Consider the following 19,463-nt stretch of genomic DNA (forward strand, 5'->3'; position numbering starts at 1 on the left):
CTTAAAATAATGTATGTGAATAAATTATAAGACAAATTATAAATTCATAATTTATGTTAATTTACTCCGTGAACAGATATATTAGTATACAAAAATACAAATATTTGTTTTTTTCTTAAGCAAAGGGGATTTAAGTTTCCAAAAGTATTAAACTTATTAAAATATGAAGGCAAATTTGATACTTCCCTGATCCCAAAATACTGTTCTTTAAACTTTGTAGATGTTTGCAAGTTTTTATATACCTTCTTTTGTCCCTTCAACAGTTTTAGCTTTATTACTGTTCTTGTCTGAAGGAAGTTTTAAACTCTCTACTTCTTTTTCTTTTGCTTGTTTTTCATCTTTAACTTTCTGTGTATCTTCACTCTTTTTTGAGTGATCAAATTTCTTTTCAGTCTTTTCCTTCTTTTCTTTCTTTCTTTCTCCTTTCTCATTGCTGTCTGGCTTCTTTTCACCTTTGTCTGTTGATTTATTTTTTTGCTCACTGCTTTCCTGTTGAACATCCTTATTTAGCAGAATTAAATTATTATGCTCTTTTGTGTAATTTTTAATTTCTTCAACTGGACAAGGAAGGTCGCTAAATTCTTCAGACTTTGGGGCTGTTTCCAGTCCTTCACCTCCAGAGTCAGCTGTAGATTTTTCTTTATCAGCCATGTCCTCTGAAGTTCTTTCTTTGTCAGTACCAGTATCAGTGGTTGGCTGAGATGGAAGTTTTTTTGATGCTCTCTCACTGGTCTTGGCATTTGATGTTTCTGTTGAAGCCCTAGCAGCACTGGCTTCTTGGTTAAGAGAAGTGATGGTTTCCAGTATCGACATGGCATCGTTGGCTACATTAGCACTGGGCCCAGGAGCAGGAACACCTTAAAGAAAAAGAGAAGTTTTAGAATACATTTAATCAGAAGGAAGATACCTCTGCTAAATCAATACCACACACCACTGTCATCTTTATACGATGCATATGCTGTGCAGACCATCTGTATATTCTTTCAGACTTTCAGGTACCAGTACTAGTATATACCATATTCTGAATTATCTCTCTCTCTAATATATTATCTTAGGAAGGGCACCATGCAAATCTGAGGAATTGTCTACCTCCTAGAAAAAGACTATATTCTCTAATTATTTTAGTTATTCCTTCTATTATCATACACACCCCATTAATAATATGCTTATTATTTTTATTAATCTAAAAAAGGAAATGTTATGACAATTGAGGAACTTAGGAGATATTTAAAGTAAGTACAATTTCACTGGAATAGCCAAATTAAAAAACGTGTTAAAGAGCCAAGTCTCCCTAACTTGATATTCAGTTCAAGAAGAAAAACAACGGAACTGACCAAGAGTAAAAGCAAAGCACCTTGTGTAATAAGGGAAGAGTCTGGTTTCTCATCATCGGGAGCTGTGTTGCCACTTGCTTCCTCTTTGTGATTCAGCGTGGCCAAAAACTCATGCACAGCTTTCTCCACCTGAGGTCTGAATGTGTGGTTGATCTTTGGATCCACAACCTGAGAAATAATTCGGTCAATACCAGACTCCAACATTCCTGATCTGAAACACAAGATAAATTACGGAAACGTGAAAAAATAATATATTATTTGCATTAATTACTTTAAAATAGCACTCTATCTATCCATCTATCTATCTATCATCTATCTATCCATCCATCCATCCATCCATCCATCCAACTTAAATTGTCCCAATCCATTTTCTTAGATATAGATAGACAATGGAAACTAAGTTTCATGCTATACTAGCTTTAGATATACCATACTATAAAAGTCTGTAAACTGTTCTACTACTGTTTCACTAGTGCAAATACTGAAACAGACAAAACAAAACACCCTTAGAACTAGACACAGTACACTACCTAGGGTCCAGTATAGAAGTGATGCTTATCTCACCCCTGCTCTGCTCATGGCATATAGGAATAAGCTCATTAAAAAGCTGAGTTCTGGGGATAAAACAAACCTATGGTCTCCATAACTTTTTTTTTAACAGAAAAAAATGTAAGCTTTTTATAAGCATTAGAGTCCCCAGAAAAACAACAAACAACACACACACAAAATATAATTTCATCAAATTACAAAATAAAAGAAGGAAAACTTTAGAGAAAATATTTGGAGAAACAAGACTTCTGGCTTTCTATTATCTTCCTGCTATAAAAACTGGATGATTCATTCATTCAACAATTATAAGTGTCTTCTATATAACAGGTACTATGCTGGCCACTGACAGCTACAAACTGACCTGGTCCCTGTTCTGGATGGGGATGTATACACAATTAAGACATGAGATGACAGGCACTAGTACACATCATGTACTACAGGAAAAGAGAGGAATAAGAAATTATTAGATATGTCCAAGATAATTTAGGAGTGCTTCATAAAGGAGAAGACATTTGAGCCAAGTCTTGATTTCTACAGAAGAGAAGGGGAAGAAAGGTACATGGAGTTAAAGAAATATCATATACGAGAGACAAAAGAGAGATGAGGACAACTATCTATGAAATGTGCTTCTGCACAAAGGCATCTCAGTAAATAAGAGAACATGAATTTATTTTAAGAAACACACTTAAATCTTTTCTTCCTAAAAAAGAAGTGGACAAGTCAAGGTACCCGGGATAGGGCTGGAAGATCAAAGTGCTAATCATTTCTAGCTTCTAAGCCTCAATTTCTCTCTATGGAATGGATGAGGAGCCATCTTTCCTTACACTTTACAAATGCTATTTTTGAGTGTAGTTCCATCTGGAGTGCAGGATGGATTAGTTTTTCATTTCTGGAGGCACCTTGTCGCCTTGTGAAACTATAATTCTACTTATGTGGGCCATAGAGAAAAATGAGCCAATTCGGCACAAAGTAGGTTACCTGCTTTTTAAAGTTCTAAGATTAAAAAAAAATGCAAATCTTGCAAACATTGTTACATCTTAGAGGTGTATTTAAAATGTAGTAGGTAGAAAAGAAATAAGAAAAAGCAATCTTAAAAAAGGTTTTAGGGTACAAGTAAAAAGGTACAAAAAGGGCCGGGCATGGTGGCTCATGCCTGTAATCCCAGCACTCTGGGAGGCCGAGGTGGGCAGATCACAAGGTCAAGAGATCCAGACCATTCTGGCCAACATGGTGAAACCCCATCTCTACTAAAAATACAAAAATTAGCTGGCTGTGCCTGCAATCCCAGCTACTTGGGAGGCTGAGGCAGGAGAATCACTGGAACCCAGAAGGCAGAGATTGCAGTGAGTCGAGATGGCACCACTGCACTCCACCCTGGCAACAGAGCGAGACTCTGTCTCAAAAAGAAAAAGAAAAAAAAGTACAAAAAAAAAATTAAAACAATCCACTCCCAAATTTTTGCTTCAGTCTCTTTCTGTCTGCCTATGTTCTAGCCTCTTGTCCTGCAAACAAACAAAACACTTCTACTTTAGTCCTTTCTCACACAGAGGTCAGCTCTGGTATCTTACAGAAAAATGGAGTCCAGTACTAATGATCATACTGCACGTAGCGGCCATAACTGCCTCACCCAAGTGGGGAGAAGCTACAGCCCTCGTTCAAGGGCAAAGTCAAAATGCCAACAGCTGGCAGTTTTCTGGTTAAAGTTACTTCCTTGTCTTCTTTTCAAATTATGTTTAGCTAAGATCATTATTCAGTTATCTAGGATTTTCAGATTCTGTTGTACAAATAAAAGCTTAAGTAGAATAAAATTTTCCCTCCTACTGAGTCAGCAGATCAGCTATTAAGTTGAACCATCTGAAATTGCTGATATTAGACCATTTTTGTCTTACAAAAATGGCAAGTGCAGATAGCTCAACCTAATGGAGTCAAGTGAGTATGTCTCAAAGCATACGTACGAAAAACTGTTTGAAATTATATTTATTTACAGGGGCTAGTCCACCCCTATACCTTCAGATTGAACACAACTAAATAATCTCTTTAAGGAAGCTTTAAAATGTTATTATCAGTATCATAAAATGTTACTAATGGATATTAAATGAAAATAGTTCATTTAAAAAAATAAATACAGCTAGAAGAAAATTTACAAATGTCCCAGGAAAAGCAATGCCTAAATTATCCAAGAGAAGGCAGCTGTCTTCCCTCTTTCAAAATGGCTCCAGAAAAAGAGATTCCTCATTACTCATAAGCAAATTGCTCCAGCATTTAATCAGTGACACAGCCACAAGAACTCCTTACCTCGCACCAAACATGATTTTGTGATCACAATGTCTTACTGGTACAGCAGTAATTTTAAGTGCTTAATGTCAGGCCTCGGAGCCCAAGCCAAGCCATTGTATCCCCTGTGACTTGCACGTATACACCCATATGGCCTGAAGTAACTGAAGAATCACAAAAGAAGTGCAAATGCCCTGCCCCGCCTTAACTGATGACATTCCACCACAAAAGAAGTGAAAATGGCCAGTCTTTGCCTTAAGCGATGACATTACCTTGTGAAAGTCCTTTTCCTGGCTCAAAAAGCTCCCCCACTGAGCACCTTGTAACCTCCACTCCTGCCCGCCAGAGAACAACCCCCCTTTGACTGTAATTTTCCTTTACCTACCCAAATCCTATAAAATGGCCACACCCTTATCTGCCTTCGCTGACTCCCTTTTCGGACTCAGCCCGCCTGCACCCAGGTGATTAAAAAGCTTGCTCACATAAAGCCTGTTTGGTGGTCTCTTCACACGGATGCGCATGTCACTTAATTTTCACATGTGTAAGACTTAGCTCACTTAAATAAAAGAACACAATGACTGCTCCCTTACCTTATAGATTTTGTACGCTATAAAAGTAAACGCAATTCTAAGAAGTTTGCCTTCAATCTGAGTGTCAATATATGAAAAAAAAGAATGCCAGACTCCCAAAAAATACGCTTTTAAAGCAATGCGATCATTTGTGAACAGGGAGGTGGCTATGCAAATCATTGAATGAAAGTAATCAGTAGAGCTCTGTATAAGTGTGTGTGAAGGGGTGCTCTACCCTACCTCCACTCCCTTATCCCCCAGTTCTAAGTTATTTTGGTCACTGTTCTCTTTGAAGGCCTTTGTGGAAACACAGGCAGCAGGCCTGTCACCCAACAGATCTCTTTTGTTTCTACTTTTTCTAGAAACAGCTTTGACCTTTTCCTACCAGGTATTATTATGCAGCCTTCTAATGGCATCTTTTGATCTCACCTAGACTCTTTTACAGGTTCCTCTGACATCCTTTAAAATGTAGACAAAAAAGCTATTGTGAATTTCCCTCTTCTCTTATGCACAAGGAGACACTGTCTGAGCCCCTAGGCTCCTGGTTTCTAGTATTACCTGTGGCTAAATAGGTTTGTCTTTTAGTCAGGGTGTGAATTTTGATTTGTGGGACTTCCTGTTGGTTAAACTATCAGACTAGATAGGCTTTCCAGAGGTTCCTATGGGACAAAAGGGAATTAACAGGTGGCAGGTATAAAACAGATTGGTTGAACTGTTTAAAAGCTACACTTCATTCTCAAAGATGTACTTGAACATAAATACTTGTCAAGTCAGGGAGACTGGATGCTCTCTAAATAACTTAGTCACCCTTTTTTTGAGGGGTACAGCAGGGGTAGAAGGCTTTCTTGTCTTTGCAAATATTTACGTTCAAGAACAAGTAGTGGCCAGGCGAGGTGGCCCATGCCTGGAATCCCAGCACTTTTAGAAGCCAAGGAGAGAAGATCCCTTGAGCCTGAGTTGGAGACCAGTCTGGGCAACATAATGAGACACCGTCTCTACAAAAAAATACAACGAGAAGCTGGGCATGGTGGCAGGTGCTCAGGATGATGACGTTGGGAGGTCTGCTTGAGCCCAGGAGACTGAGGCAGAAATAAGCCATCATCATGCCACCGCATTCCAGCCTGGGGAACAGAATGAGACCCTTTTTTGTTTTGTTTCGTTTAAAAAAAAAAAAAGTAGAAGACTGTAAATCTAGTTTTCTAAGGATGCTCCAAATATTCGAGTTCTTCTAATTCTCATTACCTTATGTTCACTCAAAATGGCTCTGACAGGTCCAACACTTTGAGGGGAGGTGGGGAGTTATATCATCCATAAGTAGCAGTTAAAAGTCATAGTCAAATGCAAAAGATGGGGGCACTGTATTAAAAGAAGACATGGCCTCAAATCAAGAGAAAATATTTTAATTTCAGTAATCTTTAATGTCTTTATTTGTAAAATAAGAATAATAAAGCCTGCTTGCTCTCTTAGGGTCAAGAAAATAGTTGTGAAGGCAACTGTGTATATCATCTGTTAATATTACATCTAGATTTTTTAGAAAGTCATATTGTTATTTCCTTCTTTCAAATATTTCCAAAGGTCTACAGGAACAATCAGACTGTTAAAATGTATAAGAAAATGTGAAGTGATTAGACCCAAATCCAAAATATGCTACATCACAGGAAGTAGCCACACCAAATCAAGTAAAATTGTCAACATCATTAGGTGAATAAACTTGTATGTAATTTCTCCGCTTTCAGGCAAAGTAGGTTAGGACATTTTAAAACCTGCCCAGAACTCTTATTTCTGACACTTACTTGAGGACTTGTTGTCTAATGTTGTTTCTTAGCTGGTTCTTATTGAGATGGGGACTCCATGTGTGAGTTGCCAAGTGATTTGCAACAAAGTTGTCAACACGCTGTCTCAGATTCTGATAGGCAGGCTAGAGAGAAAAAAACAAAGGTTAAATCTTCAATGTTATACAGTATCAATATTCACCTCTCAGAAAATTATTTTTACCATGGGACAACAAAGTTTCACAGTTTCTGACAATTCTGCTTCAAGACAACTTACACTCATTCAAATACTGCTGATTTTGTGTAAGACAAGGTGTTAGGAGATATGAGGAATATAAAGAAGGAGGATACACCTCTTATTTATAGACAGAGGACTGGAAAATAAGACACAAACAAGTGTTATTATTAGATGATTTGGAGTAAAAAAGGGAGAAGATCTGAGGAAGCATGCCTTCATTAAAAATGTGCCATTTGAGCTGGAAAAATCAATTGCACAAGGTAGCTGGGAATGGGAATGGCTGGCTTTGCTCATACAGTCAATGTAAACAAAGAGCAAGTGGATGAGAGAACTGGAGGCCAGGAGCATTTAGTGAGCCCCCAAATCGGTGGTCCAATTTGGCTACAGAAGAGAATACAAAAAGCAGAGAAATGAGGTTAAGACAGAGAGGTTGGGACCAGGTGCTAAAAGGCTTTGGGTACTTGTACAAGAAGTTTGGAATTATGGGGTAGAGAATGGGAGCCCACTGCACATATGGGCAGAGTGATAAAACAGCTAAGCTTTTTGATGGTTAATCATCCTACAGCGCAGAGTAAACAGACACAAAATACTTTTAGGAAAGCATGCAATAACTACAGTGAGGACAGTCTGTACTGAGGTGGCAGAAACCAGCTAATGGCGTAGACCCAAGAGAAATTACTGAGGGGCAACTACTTGAACTAGGCATTAAATCTGAGGTAAGGCAATGGTTCTCTACCAAGAAGGATTTCAGTCCCATCCCCCAAGGGACACTTGGCAATGTCTGGAGACATTTTAGGTTGTTACAACTGATGAGAGTGCTATCGGCATCTAGTGGGTCAAGGGTAAGGATGCTACTGAATATCCTACAATGCACAGGACAATCCCCTGACAGGAAAAGAACTATCCAGTCCCAAATGTCGACAGTGCTGAGTACGAGAAGAACCCTTGATGTGCTCCCTGAGGCGAGCATGGAGGGGAACACATATTATATCATCTCTACTTGAAGGGGCACTGCCTGGAAGGAATATGTGACCACACACTCAGGACTGCACTCCATTTCTAGAGGCTGTCCCCCACCACTGCTGTTCTTTCTACCTTTCTTCTATATAGCTTTCAATGGGGATGAGTTTGAGTGTTCCTGACTGATACTAAGCAAGCACTGCACAGCCTCACCTTCTGCCATTTGCCTCCTTTTAGCTTCAAAGTTTATACTCCAGTGATAAACTCTCATCTCTGCACCTACCATCCTACAACTACCATTCCCTCTGGTTGTCCATCTGACAAATTTCTCACCTTCCAGAGCTCACCCTAATCTGTGAAATCATCTTGACACTTATGGGCTCTTCATCCACGCTCCTACTGTTTTCTATACATTTTACCATTCGAGCAATTCTTGTACTACATTGTGTTTTCGGGAGCAAGTCATATTTATCCTCCATTGAAGTGTAAGCCTCCTCCTCTACCTCTCTTACTCTTTGTTTTCATATAGCGTATCATACTGCTTGGCAGATGAGCAATTAAAATACAGTCCATTAGCTGAATGGGTAACCATCTCTAACACAGAATGATAAAGATTTTATCCCTCTGATGCCCTTACATCAGTTCCAATTTTCAGGCCTTTGCTGATACTTATTTCCTATCCTACAAGGTAGTTTCATGATCATTTCCCACCTGCCTGTCCATTTATCCAAAATCAATATGAACTAAAATTAATTTTTTTTTTGGCAGAGTCTTGCTCAGTTGCGCATGCTGGAGTGCAGTGGTGTGATCTCGGCTCACGGGAACCTCCACCTTCCGGGTTTAAGTGATTCTAGTGCCTCAGGCTCCCGATTAGCTGGGACTACAGGCATGTGCCACCACACCTGGCTAATTTTTGTATTTTTAGTAGAGACAAGGTCTTGCTATGTTGGCCATGTTGGTCTCAAACTCCTAACCTGAAGTGATCCATCTGCCTTGGCCTCCCAAAGTGCTGGGATTATAGATGTCAGCCACCATACCCAGCCCTAAAACTAATTCTTAACTAATTCTTTCTCCCCAATGATTCTAAAGCCTAATTCTTCTTTCCAGTATTCTCAAATCTAACACATATTCATTAGGCTCTAACATCACAATGCATTTGGCATTCTAGTCTAGTCTTCCCGTAACAAGTTCAAATTTGAACTACTCAGCATGTAATTTTCCTTGTTTTCAAGTTCTCCTTTAAGTAAAAAGTTGAGTGACTAGAGAAATATTAAGTATTCATTGAGAAGTATTCTCCTACCAACATATATGGACCCACATGTACATATATACATACATACACACACACACACAATTACAAATATTTATACCCTTTCTTCCTTTTCCAGTGCTTTGGTGAAAAGCCTTGGAGTTATCCTTGAGTCCCCCCTTTGTCTTCTACTTCACTTGCAAACCATTAGCAAATTCTCTCAACATTAGCATGAAAATACTCCCAGAATCTGACCACTTCCGACTAACTATACTGACCCCATTCTGTTCCAAGGCATTCTCATCTCCTATCTGAATTATAATAACTGCCCTCATGCTTCTATCCTTACCTACAGCAAAGTAAGTCTAAAAATAGGGTAACCATGTAATTCACTGACCCATTCAAATCACAACTTAGCATGAAAGGGGAAGCCATTACACATGGCCAACCCATCTGAAATGGAAGTCAGATCATGTCCTTCTTTTGCTCAAAACCTGCTAATGGGTTCTGAGCTTGAGTAAAAGCCAAACTCTTCTGATGGCTCCCAAGACCTGCCAGATCTGTGAAGGCATACCTACCTCACCTCTTGTCACTTTCCCCTTAGCGGGTCTCAGGTCTTCTATACTTGCTATGCTTTCTTCTTGGAATGCTGAAGCCCCAGACAGCTGCATTGCCCCTTCAATTCCTTCACAGATGGCTCACGTATCATCGCATTGAAACCTACCCTGAACAGCTTACTCAAAATAAAACAGTAAGCCCATCTATCCTCATCTTGCTTTTTTCCATAGATCTATCATACATTATTTGTTGTCTATTTTGTTTTCCACTAGGATGTAAGCTCCATAACAGAGGGATGTTTGGTTCACTGCTGTATCCCTGGCACCTAAAAAAAGGACTGGTACATAAGAGTTGTTGAATGAATGTTTGTTGGGTGAATAAATTGACCAGGGGCCATTTATAACTAAGAAAATGTCCAAAAAAATCAGACTTTGTTACTTGAAAAAAGAGGTGTCATATTTACCTGGTTGGTGAACTCCCTGAAGGGCCTCTTCATCATCCCTCCTCATACTCTCCAGATGCTAATCAGTGCAAAGGAGACAGAATGGCTTTGTAACCACTAAGCTTGCTCCAGAGATCTGGAAACTGGTAGTCTATAGTGGAGTTGTCTTCGCAGTAGTTGGAGCTTAGGGTTGCCCGTGGTACCATTTCTTTGGGTGGGAAGGGTTGATTTGGTCTGCTACAGTCAGATCTCTCTCCTGGTTAAGGACTATCAATGACCCTGGACAGTTAGGAGGGGGGTTCTATGGTCTTCCGGTGTAGCAGCAGACTTTAGTACTTCTCATCCTGGTTTAAACACTAAACTGGACAGTTTTGCTCTTAGATAGCACCTGGCAGGTAACAAATGTCTTGATTCTTAAATATGTATGTGACTGACATAATCCACTATAACTCTATATGCTACAAGTTAAGACTTTTTGACAGAAAGCAGGTCAGTCTTTGAGGTTCAAGTGGCAGATGAAACTCAAGGATTCCATTAAAGTGATGGTTCTTTGCATGAACAGGGAATCTTCTACATTGGCCCACTCATCACATTGATATGAATGTTATGTTCTGATGAAAAAAACTTTGGCTTTTTGGGAAGCAGGGGGGGAATAACTTTTTTTTTCCAAATAAGAAAATGAAGTATAAAATGGTATTCAACAAGAACAAATCTTTTAAATCAAATTAAAATCTACTAATTGCTAATTAAGGGAGTGGAAGAGAAGGAGAGAGTCATGGGGGGAAGGAAGCACCAGAACATAACCTGTAACATAACCAGGAACAGGTACAGATGTTGGTGGCAAGCGGGGAGAGAGAGAGAGATTTTGTGGGAAAGTTTAAGCTAGCATCTGAGTGACAACTTCAACCATAACCGAGTGTTCTTTTTTGTCTAGGAGGGTGTCATTTCAGTTCTAATTTCTCAAAGCAACATAAATATTAGAAATTTTCATAATTATTAAATAGAATTTGTAACTGTATTGAAAAATTATTGTTGCTTTTTAAAATATTGCTTTTTTTAGACCAAGTCTTGCTCTGTCTCCCAGGCTGGAGTGCAGTGGCGCAATCTTGGCTCACTGCAACCTCTGTCTCCCGGCTTCAAGCAATTCTCCTGCCTCAGCCTCCCGAGTAGCTGGGATTATAGGTGCCCGCCACCACACATGGCTAATTTTTTTTTTGTATTTTTAGTAGAGATGGGGTTTCACCATTTTGGTCAGGCTGGCCTTGAACTCCTGACCTCAAATGATCTGCCCGCCTCAGCCTCCCAAAGTGTTGGGATTACAGGCATTAGCCACCGCTTTTTAAAGTTCCTACATCTGTGGCTGAATATGTCTTATTACTAGAAGCAGGGTTGATCATCAGTTCTATTCCTATTTCTAATTGTTATAGTCATGTGCCCTGAGAAAACTTGTTCATATAAACAAGTACTGTGCCTGGGAATGGAAGAGCTTTGTTGTAACAATATCATTCATTTCTTGACCTCAAAAAAGAGGCTAAGAACATTAAAATGGGTTCTTATTCCATGGTTCCTGAGATCCCTGAAACTGTATACATTATTAGATTGATTCTCATGAAATTGTCTATAGCTGACCATTTTCAAGCAGAAAAACAGCGTTTTAATGTGTTATTTGTGCATTTTTCTCGAGAGAAGGTCCTAACTTTCATTAGATGATCAGCGCTACTGTGCTTCCCTCCTTCCCTCCAAAAACGGTTTTAATCCTTTACTTTGAAGGATCTGGCAGGGATATTATAGACACATACCAATAACATTTTGTGGGAATAGGATAATAAAAAAGTTGAGCCTTAGACATTGCAGCAGTACATTACAATTTTTAATTTGTATACATAATGATAACACACAGATTCATGGGTTTCCGAGAACAGCAAAGTAAAAATTCTATTTGTTGAATACGAATAACTACCTTTATTTGGTAACATTTACCTGGCCATGTCTAACCTTTTCCCACTAAATAACAAAAATAATAAAGGCAATAGGCATTATTTCTAAAAGGTAGTAGTGCATATTCCTGAAGACAAAAGTAAAAAAACCATACTTTCTAAATAGATGAACACTCCCAAGTGAATTGAATTCTCTGTGGTGCAAAACCTCCAATATCCTGAAAAAACACATTATACACAGTGGGCCCAGTATGAGTCCTTATAAAGAAAGATGTACCAGGATATTCAAGAGAGTTTCCCCAGAAGAGATAGTGGAACTGTGTGTAGTTTACCTGAAAGATTTAGAAGAATCTGCGGATGTTGTAAACATGCATTTCTCAAAGAAACAAGGCTCCTCACAACAACTAAACATACTATGAGAAAACCCTCGGCCGGCGCGGTGGCTCACGCCTATTGGGCGAATCACGAGGTCAGGAGATGGAGACCATCCTGGCCAACATGGTGAAACCTCGTTTCTACTGAAAATACAAAAATTAGTGGGGCGTGGTGGCACACGCTTGTAATCCCAGCTACTTGGGAGGCTGAGACAGGAGAGTCGCTTGAACCCGGGAGGCGGAGGTTGCAGTGAGCCGAGATCGCGCCACTGCATTCCAGTCTGGCGACAGAACGAGACTCCGTCTCAAAAAAAAAAAAAAAAAGAAAGAAAAAAGAAAAAAAAAGGAAACCCTCATTTCATCAAAACTCCTATCCAATGGACCCAACCAGATTTAACAAGCAGACAAAAGCAACCCCTACAAACCAGTTAATTTTCCAACATGCTTTCTGCTTCCAGAAATCTAGACTCTACTGTGGTTTTCCCACCACCTCACTGACTGCCCTTTCCTGGTGTCTTTGGCTAATTCTTTGCCAATCCAGCTAAGTTTACTTGTTCCTGCTAATTTCCCTTTCACTCTGACATTTGGTACAAAATCCCTTCCCCTTTCCAGCCCCTCGTTTTGGACAGGGAACCTCGTTGCTGACCTTTCCCTTCTCTACATTACTCTCCTGAATCTGCTCTTTCCTGTCCTTTCTCCACTTCAGTATCTGCTGTCACCTCTCCTGCATCTTTTCTCCACTGCATGACTCGGTTCTCTCTACCCCACCTTCCTGTCCCTTCTTACCTTAGAATGGTGACATGGCCTAAGTTACCTAAATCAGGTAGTCACTGCTAGAAACCATACTAAAGTCCTGTCTCAGGTTTGCCTCCTTATCTTGGCGCTCCCAGCCCCACGATGTCCAGCAAAGCATATTGCATATAACTTGATTCAATTACCATTTTGTGATTTCTCCAAAGGATAAAGGTTCATGGCCCTTACCGCCCAGAAACCTTCAAGAAAGAAGGCAAACATAACTTCGATACAAAGTAAAATCATCAGATATGAGAATGAATACAAAACTAGCCACTGTTAGCGCTACTATTTCCAAACCAGTTCCTGTAAGAACAATGCTTTAGTCTTGCTCACCAGACCGGCGTAATCACTGCGCCGAACCCGTGACTGGCACGTAGTAGGCACTTAAACACTAGTCGGTAAAACGAACCAATGGACATGCTAACGAATGAACACGCTGTGCTTTACACAGCGTGTGGCACACAGCTGCAGCTCCAAGAGGAAGCCACTGCAAAAGAAGCGCGCCCTTGGGTCCTCCCCTTCCCTCGCAGACCCCCAAACCCGGCGGCTCCGAACCTTGGTGTCCACGTCGGCCAGGCAGTCTCTGCGGAACTGGTCGAAGAGCCCTTGGCTCTTGAGGTGGTTCACGATCATGGCCACGAGCTGCGGGTCCCCGGCGCCCGCACCCGCGCCGCCCGCCCCGCCCGCGCCGGGGCCAGCCCCGGGGCCCGGCGGCGGCGGCGGTGGCTGCGGCTGCGGCGGGGGAGGCGGCGGCGCTGGAGGAGGCGGCTGCGGCTGTGGGTTGGTGGCCATGGCGGCCTGTGCCGGGGAGGGCAAGGGCCCTGACCGGCGGGCGCACCTGGGAGGCGGCGGCTGCACTGGTCCCGCCGCCTGAGGGAAGCCAACGGGATGTTGTTACGGAACCAGAGGATCCAGAGCAACCCCGGAAGTAAAAGGGAACGGGGGGAAAGGAGGAAAAGACGGTGACGACATTGACGAAAGTCCGGCGACGGAGGCCGCGAGGAGCCAGTTTCGGCCGTCGCCGGGCGCGAGCGCCCTCGCGAGGCCGAGGTGCGCCGGAAGTGGCGGCGACTGTGGCGACGGAGACGAGAAGGCTGTGCTGGCTGCGAGTTGTGGGGTTTGGGTCACTGGCTGGGGTCTGGAGTCCCCGGAGGTTAGGGCTTCGACCCGCGCGACACCTGGGGCCCTCGGTCTGAGCGGGAGCAGTGAAGTTCTGGCCCCGCTTCATCCGCGACGGCATTTTAGGCCTGCCTCTCTTGCTCCTGTTTCCCGGAGCAGTGCATAGAGATCCATAGACATGTATAATTCGAACCCTACGTGGATCTGCTCATTCTAAACTCGCCCAACCCTCGTCGTTCTTAGCCTGTGAAACTGCACTATTCTTGTCCCAGCAGGTAGCTCCACGGTCCTTCTGTCTCTCTTCTGCTTGCACATCCCGTTTTCCCTTGGGAGTCCCTTGTTTCTGGCAGTGTGCCTGTGGATTAGTCCGGATCCCTCCAGCCCCTTCTTCCTATGTGTGAAGACAAACCGACAGGCTTTTGGTTTTAGGCTTTTTGCTATTGATTACTATGATTATAGCCGGTAAAACATCCATAGCACATATTACGTACCAAGCGTGGCGTTAAGTGCTTTTACATATATTAACTCATTTAATCTTTGGACAAACACTAAGAGCTAGGTCCGATTACTATCCCCAATTTGCAAATCAGGAAACCAAGGCCCAGATAAATGAAGTGTGTTGAATAAGGTTACACAGCTAGCAAATCACCTGCTTTAGGACTGCATCATCCTTGAAATTGTTAGTAGTACCTGGTCAAAGCAACATAAATATTAGAAAATTTCATAATTATTAAATAGTATATGTAATTTTATTGAAAAATGCATATTGCTGCTTTTAAGAGTTCCTACATCTGTGGCTGAATATGTCTTATTAGTAGGAGAAAAAAGGTTGAGCATCAATTCTATTCCTTTTTGTAATTTTTATAGCTGTGTGCCCTGAGAAACCTTGCTAATATAAACAAGTACTGTGCCTAGGAATGGAAGAGTTTTGTTGTAGCAATATCATTCAATTCTTGACCTCAAAAAATTGGTTGACTTCAAAAAATATGAGCTGACTTCAATTAGGCCCTCCTTCCTTTTTATCAGAAGCAAAGAACCGAAAACCACCTGACTCGCCAAAGGATTTGTTTACTTAATCCTTATTTTTTCACTTTTTCAGATTCTGGGAAATATACCAGATAGGTTTTACCAAGATACCAAATGACTATGAATTCGACCTGATTTTTTCAATGAGATGTACCTTTCACCCGATATGCTGAAAGAGTGGAGAATATCTAAACACTGTTCATTTCATAAATAGTTTTGGATAAGATTTATTTTTGTTATCAGGTGGTTAAATTTTGTTTTTGTCAAAATTTGCAACTGCAGATTTAGCTCATTCAAGTTCAAAATCTTTGTCACTGGGCACAGTGTCTCACGCCTGTAATCCTGGCCCTTTGGGAGGCTGAGGCAGGAGGATCGCTTGAGTCCAGAGTTCAAGACCAGCCTGGGTGACATGGCAAGACCCCACCTCTACAAAAAAATAAAAGAAATTAGGCGGTGTAGTGCCGGGCATCTGTAGTCCTACCTACTTGGGAGGATTAGGTGAGAGGATCACCTGAGCCCAGGAAGTCAAGTGTGCAGTGAGCCATGATGGGGCCACTGCACTCCAGGTTGAGGGACAGAGTGAGACCCTTCTCAAAAGCAAGAAAAAAAAAAGATTTGCAAGTATGTTAAATGTTTACCTTATAACCTAATAAACAGCCCATTTTCATTGTCAAACTAGACAAATCAGATTTACTTTAAATCAGAAACAGTTTGACTTCATTGTTTCAATTCAAAGTATCCTGTGTGTTTTGAGGAGTTTGATGAAGATAGCAGAGAGGAAAAAATCATGGAATGAATCTTAAAAGATGAATTACTATATGCAGTCAAGGCTGGGCATGGCAGCAAACCCCTGCAATCCTAGAGCTTTGTGAGGCTGGGGCAGGTGGGTCACTTGAAGCCAGGAGTTCAAGACCAGTAACAAAACAAAACGAAAAGTAACCAGGTGTGATGGTGCAGACCTGTAGTTCCAGCTACTTGAGAAGCTGAGGTGGGAGGATTGCTTGAGCCCAGGAGGTTAAGACTGCAGTAAGCTATGGCGGTGCCACTGCACTCCAGCCTTGGTGACATAGTGACACCCTGTCTCAAAAAAAAAAAAAAAAAAAAAAAAAAAGAAAGAAAAAGGCAGTCAAGATTACAGGATTAAAATAGCGTAAAATATAAATGTTTTATTCATTTTAAAAATTAGTCTTGAAAAGGTAAGACTATAACACTTAATTACCAACAATACAACATATGTTGCTAAATTCTAAGTTTATAAGTTATTAAGTGTGTAGTATGATAAAAGGCGTGGTATTTCTTTGGTATATTTGGATGTGTTAATCAAATTTATTTAGCTTTTTGGGGATTACTAGTAGAAATCATCCATTAAAGTTCTGAAAAACTTTACAAATTTAGTTAGGCATAATGTCCAAGTTTAAAAAAATAAATGAGACAATTAGGTATTTACTGCTAAAAATGAATTGGGTCAGTGACTAATAAATGATTTGTGAACAGCATATAGAAAATATTAAATATTTTCTGCAATGCAATAAGATGAGATCTTTATAATAGTTCACAATCCATTTTCTCAAATGTGCCCTAATTGCCTTATTGAATAACACATACTGAATCTAAAAGATACATCATTGTGTCTCTGAGTTCAGGTTACACTGGGTAGACACATTATACTGGTTACAGTGTAACTTGAACGATTTTGTGGCCTTGAAAAACATTCTAGATACATTGAAAAGAATCTGGGTCACTGATCTGTACTGCCTTGGCTGTTCAAAGGTGATTTTCTTTTCATATGAATACAGGTCTTAGGGATGAGTATTTTAAATACCCGAAAAAGAACAACAACAAAAAGCATACATTTAATTTGTTTAAAAGACTGCTTTAAGCAGTCAGCATTTCCTACCAGTGACGTCTTTGCTGTGTTTCCTCCTGATTGTCTCTCTAGAAAAGAGTATATAATTTCTTTTTTTTTTTTTTTTGGTAAATCATTTTATTTCTTCCATGATGATTTAGAAGTACAAATCATGATTTAGAAGTACTATATTTAAACCAGTACAAATATTTCATAAATAATATCTGGCCATTTTCTAAACAATTGAGTAATTTGTTGCACGATAAGCTACCTCACATCTTGCAGCAAGAAATATGTTAAATTTGAATAGTAAAGACATTACATAATGAATTAGGACACAATTAAAATTTGCTTTAAATATTTCTTTAAGGTAGAGGACACCACACTTCTACTCAATGAAGAGAAACTTTTTTTTTTTTTTCTGTGACAGAGTCTCGCTCTGTCACCTAGGCTGGAGTGCAGTGGTGTCATCTCGGCTCACTGCAAGCTCTGCCTCCTAGGTTCACACCATTCTGCCTTAGCCTCCTGATTGCTGGGACTACAGGTGCCGCCACCATGCCCAGTTAATTTTTTTTTTTTTTTTGTATTTTTACTGGAGACGGGGTTTCACTGTGTTAGCCAGGATGGTCTCGATCTCCTGACCTCGTGATCTGCCAGCCTGGGCCTCCCAAAGTGCTGGGATTACAGGTATGAGCCACCCCACCCAGCCGAAGAGAAACATTTTTACAGTCCAGAGGTCTTTTATTTTTTTAATACTTATTTTGCCATGAATTCATAGGGAATAGATTCCAGCAGCTCAGGCTCCTTCCCGTTGGTTCTCACAAACTGTGCTTCCCTGGATGGAGCAGGCTGGCACTTCAGTTGAACCCAGGTACTTTTCTCTTTGGCTTCTTTTTCTGGTCATTTTCCTTCACGTGTTTCAGGAAGCTATTTTGGTTCTTAGAGAGCTTAATGTGCTCCATACGCACATTAATTCTTTTAGCAAGAATCAGGCCCTTGTTTGTATACAACAATGCCAACAACATGCTGGGTAACATTGTAGACTCTTCTACTTTTGCCATGGTAACACTTGTGGGGCATTCCTTTTTGAATAGTACCCATTCTCTTGATGTCTACAATATCACCTTTTTTTTTTTTTTTTTTTTTTGAGACAGGAGACAGAATCGCGCTCTGTCCTTCAGGCCATAGTGCCGTGGCATGATCTCCGCTCACTGCAACCTCCACCTCCTGGGTTCAAGCAATTCTCCTGCCTCAGCCTCCTGAGTAGCTGGGACTACAGGCGCACGCTGCCATGCCTGGCTAATTTTTTTTTTATTTTTAGTAGAGACGGGGTTTCACTGTGTTGCCCATGCTGGTTTTGAACTCCTGAGCTCAGGCAATCCACCTACCTCAGCCTCCCAAAGGGCTAGAATTACAGGCGTGAGCCACCAAGCCCGGCCTCACCTTTCTTCTGGATTGACACATACATGGAACAACTGCATGTTTTCTAAAAGGCCTAGAGGACATCTATTGGGTGCCTCTCCTCTTTCCCTTTGTGTTCGTCAATTTGGCGAATTACTAGAAGATGGCAGTTCCGGCTGAAAGGAAAAGAGTTTATTAATTTCTAGCAGTACTTAGGGCATAGAAGAGGTGAGATCTTCACAAAAGAAATTGCCATCCTTCTCCTGCTCTACTGTATGCCTGTCTGAATTCAGAACATTCCAACAAGGGTCAGATACTTTCTCCCTTAACAGGATTGACTCTCATTCTGTTCCCCAAGTCTGATGTCAAGGTGATGGACTTTACAGTTTGTGAATTAGGGAAGCAACAGTAGGTGATGATGGTCTCCGTTACTGGTAGCCATGTGTATGGTTAGGCACCAGATTCCTGACAAATGGTTGGCCCCTGGGATTTCTCCTTTGTACAGTGCAGCCTGTCCCCTACCCCTACCCAGTCCTCCAGACTGTTTCTGTGAGCTTGTCCAGTGAAAGTCAAACATTGATCTCCTAACCCCAGGGATCCCGTCTGATTATTCGGCAGAGTTGTTTCCTTATTTTCTTCCCCTTGTACCCCCGTGGGATCCCCACTCTTTGGCATCTCCATTCCTGACTAGTCTTTTGATAATCAAAGGGAAATTAATATTTCCTAAATGAGTGTCCATCAACCCAAAGCTTAGTAGAAACTTTGAAAGTTCATTTTTCAATGATAACAAGAAAACACAGGAGGAGGGGGAGAGGACATGTGTTAATATTATTTGTCTTTCCAATGCAAGCTGCATGGTCACACGTATTCTATTTTTGTTGCAGTATAATAGTGCCCTGTTATTCATAGGGGAGATGTTCCAGGACCCCTAGAGGATGCTTGAAACCATGGAGGACCAAACTCTATACTGTGGGCTGGGCGCAGTGGCTCATGCCTGTAATCCCAGCACTTTGGGAGGGT

The 19,463-nt window shown here is 41.0% G+C and overlaps 1 protein-coding gene across 2 annotated transcripts in view; it reads right to left on the reverse strand.

Annotated features, from left to right (window-relative positions):
* BOD1L1 (biorientation of chromosomes in cell division 1 like 1) overlaps window positions 1-13,981 on the reverse strand; it is a 59,184-nt gene extending 45,203 nt beyond the window's left edge. For both annotated transcript variants that reach the window (XM_001098928.4, XM_015138008.3), the window contains exons 1-4: window positions 13,607-13,981; window positions 6,520-6,644; window positions 1,355-1,545; window positions 243-857 (exon numbers count right to left, since the gene is read on the reverse strand). In XM_001098928.4, the coding sequence (XP_001098928.4) occupies window positions 243-857; window positions 1,355-1,545; window positions 6,520-6,644; window positions 13,607-13,843 (1,168 nt within the window). In that variant the 5' untranslated portion in view covers window positions 13,844-13,981. The remainder of the gene's footprint in view (window positions 1-242; window positions 858-1,354; window positions 1,546-6,519; window positions 6,645-13,606) is intronic.
* Window positions 13,982-19,463: the final 5,482 nt, after the last annotated feature.

Source organism: Macaca mulatta, chromosome 5, assembly GCF_049350105.2.
Source record: "Macaca mulatta isolate MMU2019108-1 chromosome 5, T2T-MMU8v2.0, whole genome shotgun sequence".
Taxonomy (NCBI): domain Eukaryota; kingdom Metazoa; phylum Chordata; class Mammalia; order Primates; family Cercopithecidae; genus Macaca; species Macaca mulatta.